At 38.5% G+C, this 19,198-nt stretch overlaps 1 protein-coding gene across 1 annotated transcript in view; it reads right to left on the bottom strand.

The window, feature by feature from the left end:
• LOC124170567 (dentin sialophosphoprotein-like) overlaps window positions 1-13,321 on the bottom strand; it is a 31,715-nt gene extending 18,394 nt beyond the window's left edge. The window contains exon 1 of the mRNA XM_046549366.1: window positions 13,250-13,321. Within this exon, the coding sequence (XP_046405322.1) occupies window positions 13,250-13,321 (72 nt within the window). The remainder of the gene's footprint in view (window positions 1-13,249) is intronic.
• Window positions 13,322-19,198: the final 5,877 nt, after the last annotated feature.

Raw genomic sequence — 19,198 nt, 5'->3', positions numbered from 1 at the left:
GGCGAATTTAAAATCTATTACGATCTGCCTATTCAAACAGATAAAACTATAGTTAATAATAGACCAGATATAGTGTTGATTGACAAGAAATATAGAACTTGCTACATAGTTGATATTGCCGTGCCACTGTCGCATAACATCGAAAAGACAATTACAGGAAAAATTAACAAGTACCAAGATCTGGCAATAGAAATAAAAAGAATATGGAATATGGAACAGGTTTATATAGCTCCAATTGTCATCTCAGCTACCGGTATCATCCCAAAACACATACAAAATAGTTTCAAAATACTCAACCTCCATCCAAATACTTACATCAAACTGCAAAAGGCTGTAATAATTTCAACCTGTCATATCACGAGAAAGTTTCTCAACGCAATTCAATAGTGAAGAGTTACCTTGGTGAAAACCCGTGCTCTTAACACTAAAGCTACTCAGTGAAAACTGAAGAAAATTTAAGAAAAAACATAGTAATAATAATAATAATAATAATAATAATAATTGAGTCCACTTTGGTTTTGCCTGGCGTTGAACCCATTATCAAATGCCCTCAATAGCACTAAATATGGATACAAAATAAAAAAAAAATAGTACAAACACCAGTTTTACTTTGTCTCACCTTCTATATATGGACAATATTAAAATCTATGCCTCAAATGAAATACAGCTCAAGTACCTTTTGGATGTCACAAGTAGGTTCTCCGCGGATATAAAAATGCAATTCGGATTGGATAAATGCAGATTGCTTCACATAGATAAAGGGAAAATCAAGCACGGTAACTTCAATGTTACAGATGACGAGTCAATAATATCTATGGAAGCAAATGAGAACTACAAATACCTTGGATTCCTGCAAGCAAAATCAATACAACATAAACAGATCAAGAAGGAATTAACAACTGAATTCCATAAAAGACTAACATCCATCCTTAAAACAGAATTAAATGCACGAAATGTAATCAAAGCCATCAATACGTTTGCGGTACCTGTGTTGACATATACATTTGGAGTGATTGACTGGACCAAAACCGAAATAGCAGGCATAGAAAGATCAATACGTACATCATTCACAAAATTTAATTTACATCACCCAAAGGCTGCAATGGAAAGGCTAACGCTACCCCGCTATATGGGAGGTAGAGGGTTAATAGATTTACAACAGCTCCTCAAAAACCAAATTCATGGACTAAAACATTTCTTCTACGATAAATCAAACAGTTCGAAGCTTCACAAATCAATAGTATATGCCGACAACAAATTAACACCATTAAATCTAAAAAATGGCACGACCGATGAAGCAACCAACACAGGAGCTGTTCTATTAAATAGAAAGGTAGAAGTATGGGCCCAGAAGGAATTACATGGACGACACATCAATGACCTCAATCAACCATATGTTGATAAAATCTCATCAAACAAATGGTTGTCATTGGGTGAACTTTATGGAGAAACCGAAGGGTTCATGCTTGCAATACAAGACCAGGTCATCCGCACTAAAAATTATGCAAAGTACATCCTTGGTGATAAAAGCATAACAGATGACAAATGTAGAAGGTGTTTTCAAGTACCTGAAACAATCCAGCACATTATATCTGGCTGTAAGATGCTAGCTAATACAGAATATTTAAGTAGACATAATCAAGTTGCAAAAATTATCCACCAAAAACTGGCCTACCAACACATGTTAATAGATACTAAGACCCCATATTATGTGTACCACCCTGAAACAGTGCTTGAAAACGGCGAATTTAAAATCTATTACGATCTGCCTATTCAAACAGATAAAACTATAGTTAATAATAGACCAGATATAGTGTTGATTGACAAGAAATATAGAACTTGCTACATAGTTGATATTGCCGTGCCACTGTCGCATAACATCGAAAAGACAATTACAGGAAAAATTAACAAGTACCAAGATCTGGCAATAGAAATAAAAAGAATATGGAATATGGAACAGGTTTATATAGCTCCAATTGTCATCTCAGCTACCGGTATCATCCCAAAACACATACAAAATAGTTTCAAAATACTCAACCTCCATCCAAATACTTACATCAAACTGCAAAAGGCTGTAATAATTTCAACCTGTCATATCACGAGAAAATTTCTCAACGCAATTCAATAGTGAAGAGTTACCTTGGTGAAAACCCGTGCTCTTAACACTAAAGCTACTCAGTGAAAACTGAAGAAAATTTAAGAAAAAACATAATAATAATAATAATAATCTCTGTGAAGAACGAAACAGGGTCGCTGATGTAAAAGATATGCCATCAGTCAGAATAACAGAACACGACGTTCAGGAGGCCATTAGCAAAACACTAAACTGGAAATCACCTGGCCCGGACAAACTTCAGAACTTCTGGATTAAAAAATTCACTGCTTTGCATGCCACCATAGCAAGAATATTTTGCCATATATTACAGAAACCAATAGATACTCCTGAGTTTTTGGTTAGAGGATGCACTTTTCTCCTTCCCAAAAACGATGCAAATACAGATCCTGCAAACTACCGACCAATAACCTGCCTACCAACCATGTACAAACTACTTACTTCAATACTCACCAATAAAATCCAAGCTCACCTCGATGCGCAAAAAATAATGACAGAAGAGCAAAAAGGCTGCTACAAATTTTCAAAAGGATGCAAAGACCAATTAATAATAGACGCCATAGTAACGCAACAGGCCCTGAAGAAACAGCGAAACTTAAGCATAACTTACATAGACTATAAAAAAGCTTTTGACTCGATACCTCACTCTTACTTACTGGAGGTACTTAAAATATATAAAATTGCCCCAAATATATTAGCCTTCCTTGAACAAATAATGCAAAAATGGTCAACAACAATTAAATTGAACACAACAAATGGAATGCAGCAGTCTAGAACAATATACTTCCGCAAAGGGATATTCCAAGGCGACTCCCTCAGTGCTCTATGGTTTTGTATGTGTCTAAACCCTCTAAGTAAAACACTGAACCATACAGGTTATGGGTTTAAGATAGCCACAAGCCCGAAAAACAACAACTACACCCTAAATCATCTGTTATACATGGATGACATGAAGCTGTACGGGAACACGCCCATGCAGTTACAAAAACTGCTAACCATAACTAACAATTTTACTAAAGGCGTCAGAATGGAATTCGGTATAGACAAATGCAAATCCATTCATCTACAGAGGGGAAAACTAACAGCCACAGATGGTTATACCCTCGATGAAAATACTTTAATAGAAAACCTTAAAGAAACCGAAAGTTACCGATATCTAGGCATTGCCCAACTAATGGGCATACCCCATACACAGTTAAAAGACAACATAAAGAAAGAACTTAGCAGCAGAATAGAAAATATCCTGAAAACGGAACTTCACGGGCGGAATAAAGTAAAAGCCATCAATACTTTTGCAATACCAATCCTTCTCTATACCTTTGGAATTATCAAATGGACCTTGACCGATCTTAATGAAATAAACAGAATTGTGAGAACCCTTCTTACAAAACACCGTTTACACCACCCAAATAGCTCCACAGAAAGAGTAATACTTCCCACACATGAAGGAGGACTTGGTATTCTTGATGCTGTACAGCTTCACTATAAGCAAATTGCTGATCTTAGACAATACTTCTATGGCAAAGGAGTCAAATGCAAACTTTTCGAAATAGTATGTAAAACAGACACTCACTACACACCACTACATCTAAGCAACCGTGAACTAGACATCCCGAATCAAACTACAGAACAACTAATCAATCAATGGAAAAGTAAAGAGCTTCATGGGCACCATCCTCATCAGTTAAACATGCCGCACATAGATAAAGAGGCTTCAAATATATGGTTGAAACAAGGGAATATATATGGGGAAACAATCGGATTTATGAGGGCCATTCAAGATCGCATAATATTGACGAGGAACTACAGAAAGTTCATATTAAAAGAAAACATAAACAGCGATCAGTGCAGAAGATGTAAGAACCAATCTGAGACAATAGAGCATATTATGGGAAGTTGCACGGCTCTAGCAGCAAATGAATATACCAGTAGACATGACAATGTAGCTAAAATCATGCACCAAGAACTGGTAAGAAAAAATAGAATCCTGGACACCGATGAACCATACTACAAATACCATCCACCTGATGTTATGGAAAACAATGAGTGCAAACTATACTGGAATGAAGAAATAAAAACTGACCGAGCAATTAAAAACAATAGACCGGACATAGTTATAATAGACAAAATAAAACGGCACACTACCCTCATAGACGTGACAATTCCCTTAAACCATAATGTACAGAAAGCACAATCCACCAAAATTAACAAATATGCAGAACTTGCAGCAGAGATCAAAGCCTTGTGGAAGATGCAGTCAGTAGATATATGCCCAATAGTGATAACAACAACAGGAATCACACCGTGCGAAGTTCTACACCAGCTAAAAAAGCTAAACTTGGAGAAAACTCTACCAAAAATACAAAAGTCAGTCATCCTGGACACCTGTCATATTGTCCGACGGTTCCTTTCAATAGAATAATTACGGAAGTAATAACAAAACACAGCTGAACTTGACTTGGTCCGTTCACTGTGAAAAATCCTTGTAAGATAGCAAGAGGGAAAAATGAAAATAATAATAATAATAATAATATATATATTTATTCCACATTATGGTACATGAAATTTTAATAGGTTACTCAAGCATGAGTTTTTACGAAGGTGGAATATAGGCACCCCTGTGGTAAGAACCAGTGTTGGGGTTGCCATCTCTTAAATTAAACATACAGCTGGCTGGTGCGGCCAAAAACAAAAGAATATACCGTAAGTAATGAGTCAAAGTGCGCTTTTCTTAAGCGTCTGTTCCTTTGAGAAAAATTATGAAAAATTGAAGCATAAAAATAAATGAAAACAAATACATCAATTACCATGATACATAGAAATGTTTCATACACGGTACAGAAATCATACTAATAACATACAATGTAAAAAATAATGTGCAAAGATAGTATTTAGAAGTAAACTTCAAGATTGTCTATAGAGAATAACCATATTTTTAATTCATGTAAAAACAACGTGAGGGACTTTATTGATGTGATACGAAATGGTAGAAGGTTAAACATCTTACTTGCACAATATAAATAAAATCTTCTGAAAGCTTCATTATTAGGTTGTGGAATAGATACTCTATTCCGTGACCTCAAGCCATGATAGGGAATATTTGCGTAGCCATTGACATTTCCTCCTCTGATAAAAAACATGCGTAAAACTCTTTAAACATATAAATATCTGAGTGGTAAAATACCTAGTAATTTAAATAATGGGTAAGAAGCGTCGTCTCTTTTTGCCCCCATTATCATTCTTATTATTTTCTTTTGTGACACTAAAACTGGATTTAGATTTGAGATATATGTTCCTCCCCAACAACAAAGACCATACTGCAGTTTGGAATTAATCAGTGAGTAATATACACTTTTTAGTACAGGTAAATTACAAATCTGTCTTAAGTAATAGAATTTCCTAAGTGCTGTATTCATGTAATTTTTTAAAATTTGTAAATGATTTTTCCAATTTAAATTCTCATCAATAACAAGACCCAAATACTTTATATTACTAACCTGATCAATTTGCACGCAGTTTCTGCACATGTAATCTTTAAATGCAAGGCAACTGGCACACTTATAATACAAACAACCAATAGAATCTTTTCTATCTGTTAAGCTGAATCGAATAAATTTAGTTTTTTCACTCAGCGTAAGTTTATTAACAGAAAACCAATACTTTAGCTTGTCTAAGTCGCTTTGCATATGTTCTTTAACAGTTGGCAGATCTTTTGCAGAGAAAGACAAGGCTGTGTCATCAGCAAAACAGGTAAGTTCCCCATTGAATAGTCCAGTACATAAATTGTTGACGTATACTAGGAATAGAATAGGTCCGAGTACTGAACCTTGTGGCACACCATAAAAAGTAGTTTCAGGTAAACTGTAGCAATCTTTAAATTTTACCAACTGCGTCCTTCCACTCAAGTAGCTACAAAACCAATTTAGAGCTACGCCTCTTACTCCTGCTTCCCTTAGTCTACATAGCAAAATATCATGATCCAGTGAATCGAAGGCCTTTTTGATGTCAACAAATATGCCTGAAACGCATGCTCCTTTATTTAGACCATTAAATAATTCAGAGCAAAATTTAAGCAGAGTCTTCAGTAGATTTTCCTTCCACAAAACCAAATTGGTTTTTTGATAAATAGCTATTTCTGGAAAAGAAACTTAATAAACGTTTTTTGACAACCTTTTCTATGATTTTTGAAAAAACCGACAGCAAAGAAATAGGTCTGTAATTATTCATATCAGTTCGACTGCCCTTTTTGGGAATTGGTATTACAACAGCAATTTTCATACCCTCGGGGAACACACCCGAACTGAAACTCTGATTTATTATAAAGGATATTACAGGAGCTACTATTTCACTAACATATTTTAGAGTGAAGGCTGAAACGCCATCAAATCCGGGTGTTTTATTTGTTTTAAGTTTTTTGATGACATTATTTACCTCAAAGGCAGTGGTTGGGTACATGAAAAAGGAGTCCTGAATCTACGATCTCTGAGAAAGTCGCGTATCCAGTTTACAATTGTTTTGTTTAATCCGCATGACTGTAATTAGTATAAAAGTTTGTTGTGAGGTACAGTGTCGAAAGCTTTCTTAAAATCTAGAAATAGTGCGTCAACTTGTCTTTTCGATTCACCAGATTTTATAACGCCGTGAAGAAAGAGCGCGAGCTGTGTTTCGCATGATCTACCTTTTCGGAATCCGTGTTGACAGTCATGGAGGAAGTTAGGTCTGTCTAAGAAAGTCATGATATTGCTAACGATGATATGCTCAAGTATCTTGCCTATAATCGATGTTAATGAAGTCGGACGGTGGTTGCCTGGGTCATGTCTGTTTCCTTTTTGAATATGGGTTTAACGCTTGCAATTCTCCAGTCGAGCGGTAACTTCACTTCGGAGAGTGACTTCTTGAATATGATCTCTAAGTATGCAATCTGTGGAGTTAACCCCTTGAGGACACGCGCGGGTATTCCCTCCGGACCCCTAGATTTACTATTCTTAATCGATTGTAGTTGTTTAGTTATCCCATCACGTTGTATAGATATTTCTTCCATCGATTCCTCAGTATATGGGATGTCTAAATTAAATTGAGTATCGTCAGTAGTGTTATACACTTTCGAAGTGGGAATTTAAAGTGTTAGCTTTGTCAATATTTTCGGTGACAAGTTTACCATCTTTATCAAATGAGGAATCTACGTTTGAAGATTTTCCCTGAAGCTCTCTCGCATACGACAAAATTGTGGGGTTGCCTTCGGGCCAAAAGCATTACGGCGTGGAAAGAGTGCAGTTTTTGCCTACTATTTGACCACTTCTAAATATCTCAGCGAAATATTATTTACGTGTTATATAATTTTTAATATAATATGTGTAATGTTATTACGTGTAATATGATTTGTAAATTGAAGTAGGTTTTTTTTATTTACGTAGTTTAAGTAAGAAAATTGATGAACAATTTTTTTATGAAAGAAAAATTTTAATGAAATTTTGTGTCAGAATATCTTTGAGTTTGAATTAGCTGTTCAAGGAGCTTATATGCTGTTGAAGTTTATTCGGGATTGCCACCGGATAAGGTTCTCCATCTCTGCCGACGTTTCGATGGCCGAGTCGTCCATCGTCATCAGGGCTTGATGACGATGGACGACTCGGCCATCGAAACGTCGGCAGAGATGGAGAACCTTATCCGGTGGCAATCCCGAATAAACTTCAACAACATCATACGCCGGGAAAACCTGAGATCTTTCTTCACGAGCTTATATGCTCTTGTTATTGAGGAAGACTTTTGAATGGCCCTTTAAAGGAAAGAAATTTTACTTATGGTTAAATTTTAATGAAATAGGCCTAATAGGCCCTTGTTCGAGATTAGCGACCTAATATTGTAGGTTCTACGGACAGAGTTTTGACTCAAATGGTCTTGACTTTAATGATTTTCATAAAAAACGACACACTATCCTTGTTCAGGAATTTCCCTATTTCCGTAAATATTGTGTTTGCAATCGATTTGCTATAAGGTATCGCCGCCGAATTCATAGTACATTTTACATTTTCAGCCCCTCGCTGATAGTTTATAGCATGGTAATTAGTTCCTTATCTCCCTTTGCAGATATCATTTTGTGTTCTTTGTAATGAAAATTTGCGGTCTTATTCTGTAATAGTTGCTTCGAATTATTCTTAGGAATTTTCATGGTTTTTATTTTCCTGCTTAAGTAGCCAGGGGAGTGCGTGGAGGAGGCCCAATGCCATTCCACAGAGGGCTCATTTCTGTTGACACTTCGGTCGCATTTCCCTAATAAAATTTGCGCCGCCGCTTTAGCTAAGTAGTTAAATAGGATTCCTTTTACAATGGGCTGTTATTCTTTGGCCGACAAGGAAAATTCAAACGAGGCAAATGATCTCCATATTTTCGTCATCCAAATGAGCGATGGATTAGCTGGTGTCTCGCGACGGCCTCTGTGGAATGGACGGTGCTTTCAATGCCATCAAGCGCGTATTGGGAGCGCTCCTTCTAAGTGTATTTCACATGTCATTAAGAAACGACTACGCCAAAACGAATTTCCCTCTCCTAATAGCCTACGCTAATCCACACAAATCGTTCATCTGAGAGAAAAAGACTGTCGCTAGCAGATTAAATTGGTAACGCATTTGAATACAGTTGAGCTAGAAGGCATTAGCTTTCCTAAGAGGAATGGCGAACTCATTGCCGGAGATCCTTTTTATTTGAATTCAGAGGGATAGCAGTTCTTCCATCAAGATTCGTTTGGTTTCCGGCGAGAAGGGAATACAGAGGGGAATAGTGGTCGACTCCATTGAGACAGGGTTATCTGCAATTGAAATATCTTGTAAAAGGATTTTGAAAATTATTAATTTAAATTGAAGTACCGTATACCACTGGTATGAAATGGTACGATAATAATTGGAGAAGATGAGGGAGAAATCTATAGCAGAAATTATGTGTCATTGATTTGTACACAACTAGCTAAATGCACACCATTGTTATAAATGATTTAAGCTGCAATGGCCTATCTGATCCGAAAAAGAGATATCATCAGCTTTGTAAAATTTAGGCAAATAAAACGGAGGCGCCGCACAGTGGGCTGAAATCGAAAAAAAAGCTGAACAAAACTTGAAAATCGATTTTTTTGAGTGCGGAAATTGAAACTTTGCACAGATGTTGTCAATACATTACAAATTATTTGGTATCAAAGTTGAACAAAGTTCGCAAAAATTGCCCTCTTTGAATTTTTTTCGAAGTTCAGCATTTTAAAACTAATGCCACACCGTCTGTAGCAATTCAATGGAAACAAAAATTTACAATATTATTATGAGGTTTATTTTTTGTTAATTCTTGGCAACATTCTCGGCTCAGTTGTATTCCAATGACGCTCTGTCGCGTCGCCTCCGTAGCGGCCTCCCCAATCAAAAACTGCAAGGAATAACTAAATCATTAGTTAATTCCTTGCGTGTCTTTAAAATTCGTCTATTTATGGACAGAATCGCAGATTAAGCTGGACACGGTTTGACGGCGCAACTTAACAACCCATTTCCCAGAGAACTGCGAACTTTTACCGGTTTGTCATGAGAATTTCGTCGTATGTTGACATCATCATCATCATCATTAGTCAACAATCCTAAGATTGGTTTGACGCAGCTCTCCATTTCTCTCTCCTATCCGCTAATCTTTTCATAGCTACATATTTCTTCTCTTTTACATCCTTTATAACATGTCCTATATAACTCATTCGGGACCATCCCTTGCCCTTTTTCCCTTCCACTAGTCCTTCAACGATTGTCTCCATCAGACCATCGTGCCTTAAAATGTGTCCAACTAAGTTGTCCCTTCTTCTGCATAAGGTTTTTAGGAGGTTTCTCTTTTCTCCCACTCTTCTTAGCACTTCCTCGTTACTCACACGGTCAATCCATTTTATCTTCATCATTCTTCGGTAGCACCACATTTCGAATGCTTCCACTCTTGACTACTCTGCTGCTGCCAACGTCCAAGCCTCGCTTCCATAGAGAAACATACTCCATATTGTAACGGCAGCGCTAATTTGTCATTTTATGAGTAGCACTTGTCACAATTCCTACCCTTTCCTTTTATTTTTTGTTACTATTTGTGTGTATTTGGGATAAATGTAATTGATTTCATGTATGCGTGTGAATGGCATTTTTTGAATACCGCGCGAAGAAAGTGAATCACGACCCGACAGAGCGCGCTAGTGAGACCACTTCCCTCCCCTCCCTTCCCCTCTCACGAGGCGCCGAATGAGAGGGCGACTCAACGAGAGACATGCACAGACATGCAGAGAGAGTCGGTGGAGAGGTCGGTCGAGATTGATCGAGCCACCAACATTGGAGGAGACAGTCTTTCTTTAAGCCACCAGGCATGCAGAGAGAAAGCACTGGCAGAATCTCGACACGACTACGACTCGCCTTGACTCGAGTCGCTCGAGCATTTTGAGCCACAGGACACCGGAGAGAGAGAAAGCACCTTGGCAACTCCCCAGTCGTCAACGGCTTGGAAAATGCAACGAGGGACCATCACGAGCGCATGAGAAGCCTACTCGGCCTCGTCATTACCACGTGTTCCCGAATAAGGTGCAGTAATAAACCGTGCCCTCACCACTATCCCCGGTCGAAGCAGCATCGAGAACGTTTTTCCCCCTTACCCCCCATTACAAGAAAGCGCTGGAACAATTACTGAATCCTGAATCTCAAATGTGCAGCAGTGGACTTTTAAACCCTGCGAAAAGCTTTAAATGCAGTTCATTTCAAGTTTACTTTTATGTTATCAAGTTGATTTTTGGTTTTGTTGTATTTTGTATTTGATCCTTGACAATCCGGCCGTACTAACATTTTTTAAAGTGCTACTCCCCATATTTTTGTATGTTAAATTTAATTATTGCGATATTTGTGAATAAATGCATTTCTTGTGTTCGCAACCCAGGAATACGTGTGGTCTTTTACCCTCAACCTCCCCTTCCAATTATCCCGTACGTTTCGCATTCCCAAAATTACTCGTTTTTTTCACGTCGCCCCCGCTCTGAGGTGTTTCTTGCTCTATTTTATAACGGACGCAAAACCCGTTCGTCACAATATGTAGCATCTGATGAATCCTTTCCTTACTTCTATGCTGGTATTTTCAGCTGTAAGAAGATTCTTCTTTCTGTAGAAAGCCCTCTTCGCCTGCGCTATTCTACTGTGAATTTCTTTCTTGCTCCGTCCGTCGCTGGTAATTCGGCTTCCCAGGTAAGAAAATTCGTTCACCTCTTCAAGCTTATGCTTTCCTAGTTTGATGTTTGTTTTAGCCTCCTCTCTTTTGATGCAAACTAATATCTTAAGTCTTATTTTTGTTGATTTTCAGCTGATATCAGGCCATTGTCGTTTCCATCTTTGTCAACGTCCTCTTTAAATCCTTCTCTGTCTCGGCTATGACTGCTATGTCGTCAGCAAATCGCAGCATGCTAATTTTTTCTCCGTGGATATTGACACTCGAAGCTTTCTCCTTGATTTCATTGATGGCTTTCTCTATGTAAACATTAAAAATTAAGGGGGGAAGCGCACAACCTTGTCTCACCCCTTTTCTTATTCTTGCTTCTGCACCGTTTGGTCCGCATTTGATCACAGCTACTTGGTTTTTATACAATCTATGAATAATTTTACGATCATTTTAGAGTACGCCGATTTCTTTCAGAATTCTAAGCATTGAATTCCATTCCACGTTATCATATGCCTTCTCTAAATCGACAAATGCTATGAAAGTCGGTTTGTTTTTCTCCAATCTCTTCTCTATGAGCATCCAGAGCCATCATCAAGTGCCAAAATTGCTTCCCTTGTGCCCCTGCTTTTCCTAAATCCGAATTGGTCCTCACCCAGGAATTCTTCTGCTCTTCGTTCTATTCTCCTGTAAATGATTCTTGTCAGAATCTTCGACACATGTGTCGTCAGGCTTATGGTCCGAAATTCTTCGCACTTCTCAGCTCTCTTCTTTTTGGGTATGGGAATGATGATGTTCTCCTCGAAGTCACTAGGTAAATCTCCTGTTGAGTACATATCGCAGATAGTTTTATACACTTGAGTTAAGACCTTTTCTCCTGCATTTTTTATTACCTCTGCTGGAATGTCATCTATTCCTGGGGCCTTATTCTTTCGCAGGTCTCTTACTGCAGCGTCAAATTCCGATCTTAAGATGCTTGCTCCAATGTCATCCTTTTCAACTTCACTTTCCTCTTCGATAACTTTTGAGCTAAGCTTGCTTCCGTTGTATAATTCCTCCAGATATTCCTTTCATCCCTCGGCTTTGTCTTCGTTTTCAATTAGAATGTTTCCATTCTTGTCCCTTATGGTATTACATTTTGTGTTTCGTTCCTTGGAATAGTTCCTCACTATTCTATAGGCCGCTTCTACTTTCCCTTGTACGAGGTTATTTTGAACGTCCTCACATATGTTCCTCATCCACGCTTCTCTGGCTTTCCTCGCTTTGCGGCAAATGTCGTTCTTTATTCTCTTGTAACAAGCCTGTCCTTCCTCAGTATTCGTATTCTTATACTTTCTCCGTTCTTCAATGAGGTCTAGGACTTCATCCGTGATCCATGGCTTTTTCTTAACACATTTTCTTATCCCTAGAACTTCTCTAGCGGCCTCCTGAAATCAACTTTTTATGGTAGTCCAGTTATTCTCAACTGACTTTTAAGACTGATCGAGTCCTATCTTGCGCTCCACTACTTCTTGATAGGCCTGTTGATTTGTTGGCTCCTTAAGTTTCTCTAATTGCCAGGTGTTCTTTGCTGATTTCTTCAATTTCTTGAATTTCAGATGGCATTTCATCATCACTAGTTTATGATCACTGTCGATATCTGCCCCCGGGTAGCTTTTACAGTCCTTTATCTGGTTTCTAAACCTCTGCTTCACTAAAATATAGTCTAGTTGAAATCTTCTTTTGTCTCCTGGCATTTTCCATGTGTATCTTCTTCGCATGTGATTCTTAAATAGTGTTGGCAACCACTAATTTGTGTTCTGTGCAGAACTCTAACAGCCTTTCTCCTCATTCATTTCTATTTCCTAATCCATATTTTCCGGTTATTCTTCCATCCTGACCTTCGCCGACGATAGCGCTCCAATCACCTAAAACAATAAGGTTTTCTTCACCCCTTACCTGTTTGATTACTTCCTTAATATCATCGTAGAGGTCTTCCACTTCTTCATCCACGTAGTCTGTCGTAGGCATGTAGACCTGTACCACTACGGTATCTACCGGCTTAGACTCTATCTTTACCATAACTGTCCTTTCATTGTACTGTAGTAAGCTTTTCACACGCATTCCGGCGCTCTTTCTGAGCATTATCCCAACCCCAGCATTACCGTTCAGGGTTCCTGTGTGTATAATCCTATAGCTTCCACTCCATAAGTCTCCCTCCTCAGGCCATTTCATTTCGCTGATTCCTAGCACGTCGATATTCAATCTTTCCATTTCCACTTTAAGGTTTTCTAACTTACCGCAAGTCCTGAGTGATCTCACGTTCCATGTACCTATCCTCATAACTTCATCACAATTGACCGATATACCCTCTCGGGTAGTCCCCGCCCGGAGATCCGAATGAGGGACTAGTTTACCTCCGGAATTTTTTACCTGAGAGAATTCCATCATGTCAGATAGTTTAAAGTTGGAGTAGCTGTGACTCCTCGGGATAATAATGTGGTGGTTTCCCCTTGCCTTCCATATCGCCGTACCACAGCCGTTAAAGTAAATTTTACCACGCCTGAAGAGCAATGAGTGTCGCTGTACTGACCACCGTGGTCTCCACCTTCACTCATATGAAGAAGAGCTGCTGCCCTCTCCTTCGGGTGATGTGAGGCTTAATTGTTGGTGGCCTCTCATCTCCAAGTCACGGTATCTTCACAGGTTTAATGCATCATTTATATGGCCCGTCTCACCCAGGGATAGACCCATACCACCTCGGATCACCGCCGCTTTTTGTCCACGACTGCTTATTCGACGGGAGAACTCGCTTATCTCGCAGCTAACCTCTATATCTAGAGGTTGACCCACCATCCGCAACCCAGTGGACGCACTCGGTGGCTTAAAGCTCAGCCGCGAGAGTATGTTAACGTGGACGAGAAATTAGGATGTTATATCAGTGACTCAAGGGCTGATAGTTTTTCTTTTCAAGCAGCAAACCGATAATTTGAACATTACTAGTACCCCTTTGTAAACCAGTTACTATTTTTACCACTGATGGGTTGTGGTTGATACGCCCGGAACTTTTGTAGCCAATCAAATTGATGCCGATACTCTAAAATCAATCTTGCAATCGGCTTATCCTGTGAAAAATTTCATAAAAAAGGGTGTCATTTTATTCTGGATGGAGGATTTCCGGATTTTGTGTAATTTAGAATATGATTTAGAGTTCAGCGTGCTGATGCCGGTTTTCAAAGGCAAGCGTGCTCAATTAACGGCTGAAGAACCGTATGAATCGTGATTCGTGACTAAATTAAGATGGATACTGGTAATATTATGGAAAAATATCATTTTCTAGATAACAAGCTGGATAATAAAATATTACCCAAAACAGGAAAACATTGGTGAATAGCATTTTTCTCAATTATGATTTGGGAAACGGCATTTGGGATTGTGATTTTGAAATCAGTTTTGGAAGTTTGACATGCAATGAATGCAGCAAGAATGAGATTGTTGCGAAAATACGTTGAGAGCAGAGGATGAAAACAAGCGTAGGAAAGAGAGTTTCAAGAGATGACTGCTTCTCACATTTTAGACTTAACGGAAAGAACTTAATGCATAATTTGTATTTACTGTCGCGGAAGTAATCTTAAATACCATTAGGTTTTTTCAATTGATTGTTGAAAAAATGTGATATAGCAATTAAATTATTGCATAAAAAGAGGTAAAAATTAAGAAATAGTGGCTCAAAAATTATGGAAATTTATCTTTTCATCAAGTATATACTTTTTAATAACAGCGTTATTAATTTTGGCCAGCTTTTTTCGATTTGGGACCACTGTGTGGGCATTTGAATTACGACACTAAGAACGACGAAATTGCATCCGCAACTTTTAAAATATAAATACTCAACTGAGAGACGGTTATTTATTACTAACAAATTATTTATTTTATCTTTCGTCTGACGATGATGAACGGTAGCTACTTCAAAAAATACAAATAACGAAGTTTATCTGTTTTAAATAATTTTATTCTTTAATTTTAGAAAAAAAAACAATAGCGTGCTTTGACGCAATTACTTGCTTGACTAATGAGTAAATAGCATAGTTTGTGATTTACGAAATAAGCTTATGATGATACGGTGATGTCTTTCGAGGTATTCACATCGTTCATCTTTTCAAAGAAGGGACTGCTGATCGCTCTCTGCACTCGACCCTCTGTGCTGAGAGAGCGATGGCCTTTGAGCGCATCCCTGGCCGATTGAGAGAGTCATTGAGAAGCGTGGAAGGATGATGAGAGGAATGGAAGAAATGGAACGTCAATTTGTCATAGGCTTCATCAATTTTGCTCCAACCGGGAATTTCAAAATCTTTTCTTTCAAATTCATTTCATGTAAAATTTTGCCAGTTCAACGCCCATTTTGAAAACGCCTAAAATGAGTTTTTCGTAATGTAAGTGCAGTAGCTTAGTTTAATGTTTACGGTCGCATCAAAACGTGGAATTTCAGACGATAAAACAGAATCGAAATTTCTAGCACTCATCTGACTCAAATAATTTCCTGAATCAAATAATATTAAAAAAACACGAATTACGAATAGAATGGCAGGTGAAGTCAACATGTACGCATGAGGTCGAGGCAGCGTCTTGGCTTGTATGGAATACATTTCAATTTCAAATACAATGTCCGCTCACTATCCTGTTGCTTGTCCTCGTAAATATACTTATAAGTATAGTATTATTTAAAAGTATTGCAGTAATTCTTATCTGTCGCGGTAGTCACGTAAGATTAGCTTGGAATTTTGTAAGTTATAATTGTCCTGCTTTGATTGGCTGGCCACTGCACCACCACCATCTTGGTGACCAGCGCGAATTGCGCGTGGGATAGGTGGGTGGGCCTTTTTCCCCCTCTCAACCTTGGTTGCTGAAAAAATACCATGTTCGAATTTGCCTCGTTGCCTTCCTAAGAGCGGCACAACGTCAGAAAGGAAAAAAAATTCTCACCGAGCGGTGGCGAAAATTTTGTTGGGATGCCATTTTGCGCTTAAGTACGTGTAAGTGAAATCTATACGCCGCGCTTATAAGATTCAAACTCTTGGCGGCCGAAATATTTTATTAATTGTTTTCCAACTCGTATAGATACCTAAGGATCAATGTTTTTACGTTATACATACGATTTTCAGTGAAAACTTCATGAAATTGACAGCTAAAACAGAGGCCATGAAGTAATTGATCAAGGGATCAATATGGAGAAAGTTGCTTCTGAATTAAAAGTATATTATTTTTAATGTTACATGATTGCAACGCCTGAATATCCTCGCGTGTGACAAATCATAGTTCTTGAAAAAGGGAAGAATTTTTTGTTGAATGAAAATCAAACTATGTTTTTCCACATAAAATATTTATTAGATCACTACCATGGTTTCAACGCTGTGCGTCATCCTCATTCTTGAGGATGACGCAGAGCGTTGAAACCATGGTAGCGATCCAATAAATGTGTTATGTGGAAAAACAGTTTAATTTTTATTCATTATGAATAAATTCCATAAAGTAGTGCCTCAAAACCATCAATTTCTTTAAGAATATTGTGTTTGGAATTTGGCTGGAAGCTGATGCAGAGGGTTTCATAGTGAATGTTTTGGGAATGGTAGCGTGGGTGAGGTTGTGTGTTACGTGATGTGAATCCAACGTGGGGAGAATTCTTGGAAAGCAGTGATGGGGTGGGTGCATTCAAGTTACACCATGTTCAATTTCGATGCTATTACTGGAAAACTAGCTTTTTCGCGGGTTGTATTTGAAGAAGACTATGGCTAGAGATACCATTATCAACCGTATTCTGCATTAAAAAAACTCCAATATTAAGTTGAACTGGTGTCACTCGTGATGGAGCTCATGCTCATTATATACTTTTTCAGTTCAGCAATGTCGAGAGAGTCTTGACCAAGCATAGGCATTTGGTACATTTTCAAAATAAGTATTTGCAGTAAGAAGCATTGACTTTATTTCCGACTTTCTTTTGAAATGCCTGAGATGCACGTTGGAAGATTAGTAGACAGTTACTTAGAGAATACTTGGTGTAAGGGAATTTAGGGTTACGTTTTCATGTAAATAAGCATAAATTGATCGAAGCCGATAGGTGTAATGTAAAATTACTCAATACATGGCGTTATACCTCAAGTTTCCTGGTGTTCATTTATCGCTCAATTTTCCATGGCTAAGGCTACTGCCAGAGGTGTTTCTGGATAAAACCAAGTTTTTTCGTTGAATTTCAACGAAGCATAGGTTTTTGAGATTTTATTTTGTGCTCTTTCGTTTCTTGATGTTATAAAGCTTTTTTGTACTAAATAATCTTATATTACCTACACTCAATATTGTCAACAATCGAATACAATTTACTATGAATTCGGCGGGGGTTTATACACAGTAAACTCCCTGTGCTTTGGCCCACAAGAGTAACCAATAGATGGCACTGGGGCAGCTCACCACTCACCAACAGAAGGAATGGACGAGGACACAAGGATGAAAGGAAAGGTACACACTCACACGATAGCAGGAAAGAGACAGGAACATGCGTTTCGGGGCACGCAGAGCCCAAGTGAAATAAGCCAATATGGCCGATCTAGTATAATTTTAATATAATCAAAAGTATTAAAGTATTAAAAGTATTAAAGTAATAAAGAATTATGGCTTTTCCCATCTACCACAGCACTGTTGTCCTCGTCCTTTTTCTATTCCATGTTCCTTTCCCTTTCTTTCCTTACCTGTGAATTTATTTGTATGTTTGCGCTTAAGGCGTCGTGTGAATGAATGAAGTAGTATATATATATATATATATATATATATATATATATATATATATATATATATATATTCTGTCTGATTGTTTGCCCACGCGGTCGTGAGTCAGCTGATTCACGCGCTGGCGAGTGAGGGGAATGTGAGGAAGGAGGGTTAAAAAATACACGGTTCTGGATCCCTCGTTCGGGGGACATGATATTGAATGACTCATGAATATCGCGTCGGGTGAAACGGCTTCTTTAAGAGAGACGGGTCGCTCGGAACCTAGTTCGGCGATGCGCCCATTCAACCTGGCCACTTCACCTTCAACACGTGGTATCACCCCTTTTAATTCCGCGATCTCGTGTTCCACGTTAGCTGTTACTTCCTCGCGAACATCGGAAATTTCCTTACGGCATACATTTACCTCAGCGGTTTTCGCTCGGGACATTGTTTCAAGTTGTAACTCAAAGTTATCCTGAACTTTTTTAGTTTCGTGGTGTATCTCAGCACGGACATTTGCTATGTCGGAGCTAACGGCTTCCAATTTGGCAATAATACAACTAATGCTCTCTTGTTGGGACGCCATGAGGCTAGAGAAATTATTTGTGGTCTCGCGTTGGAACGCAGTCATTTGAGATTGAACGTGGTTCAAATCGTCAGACATTTTAGATTGAACGTGGTCCATTTTATCAGACATTTTCCGGATGGCATTCAAAATGTCGAGTATATCCGGGGAAGTGGCGGGTGGAGATGATTCTATCGCAAGCGAGGTGACGGTGGGTGCCTCGTCTTTTACTTCAGTCGTATCCGCCACGGAGCCTATCTCCCCCTGTACGGATAACATTTCGAAATGGCTCGCCAAAGATTTGAACGGGGTCTGCTCACTGTTTTCCGAGTCGTCGTCCGACTGCACTTCGGTCGTCGCTTCACGGTATTTCGTGAAAGCTGTCTTTGGATCACTCATCTTAAAATAAAATCAATTATTCTCGTCGCTCCTATTTTTCTTACTTGTCCGTCTCACACATGAAGTTAACAAATAAATGCTATTGGGAAAAAAAGATACATTTGACAAGAGCGCAAAAACGCCCCCTTACATAACACAATGAATATAACGTCAAACTGACCAGTGAACACGTGGCGCGGAGCAAA

This window comes from Ischnura elegans, chromosome X, assembly GCF_921293095.1.
Source record: "Ischnura elegans chromosome X, ioIscEleg1.1, whole genome shotgun sequence".
In the NCBI taxonomy this organism is placed as follows: domain Eukaryota; kingdom Metazoa; phylum Arthropoda; class Insecta; order Odonata; family Coenagrionidae; genus Ischnura; species Ischnura elegans.
This window is presented reverse-complemented; position numbering and strand designations above follow the sequence as displayed.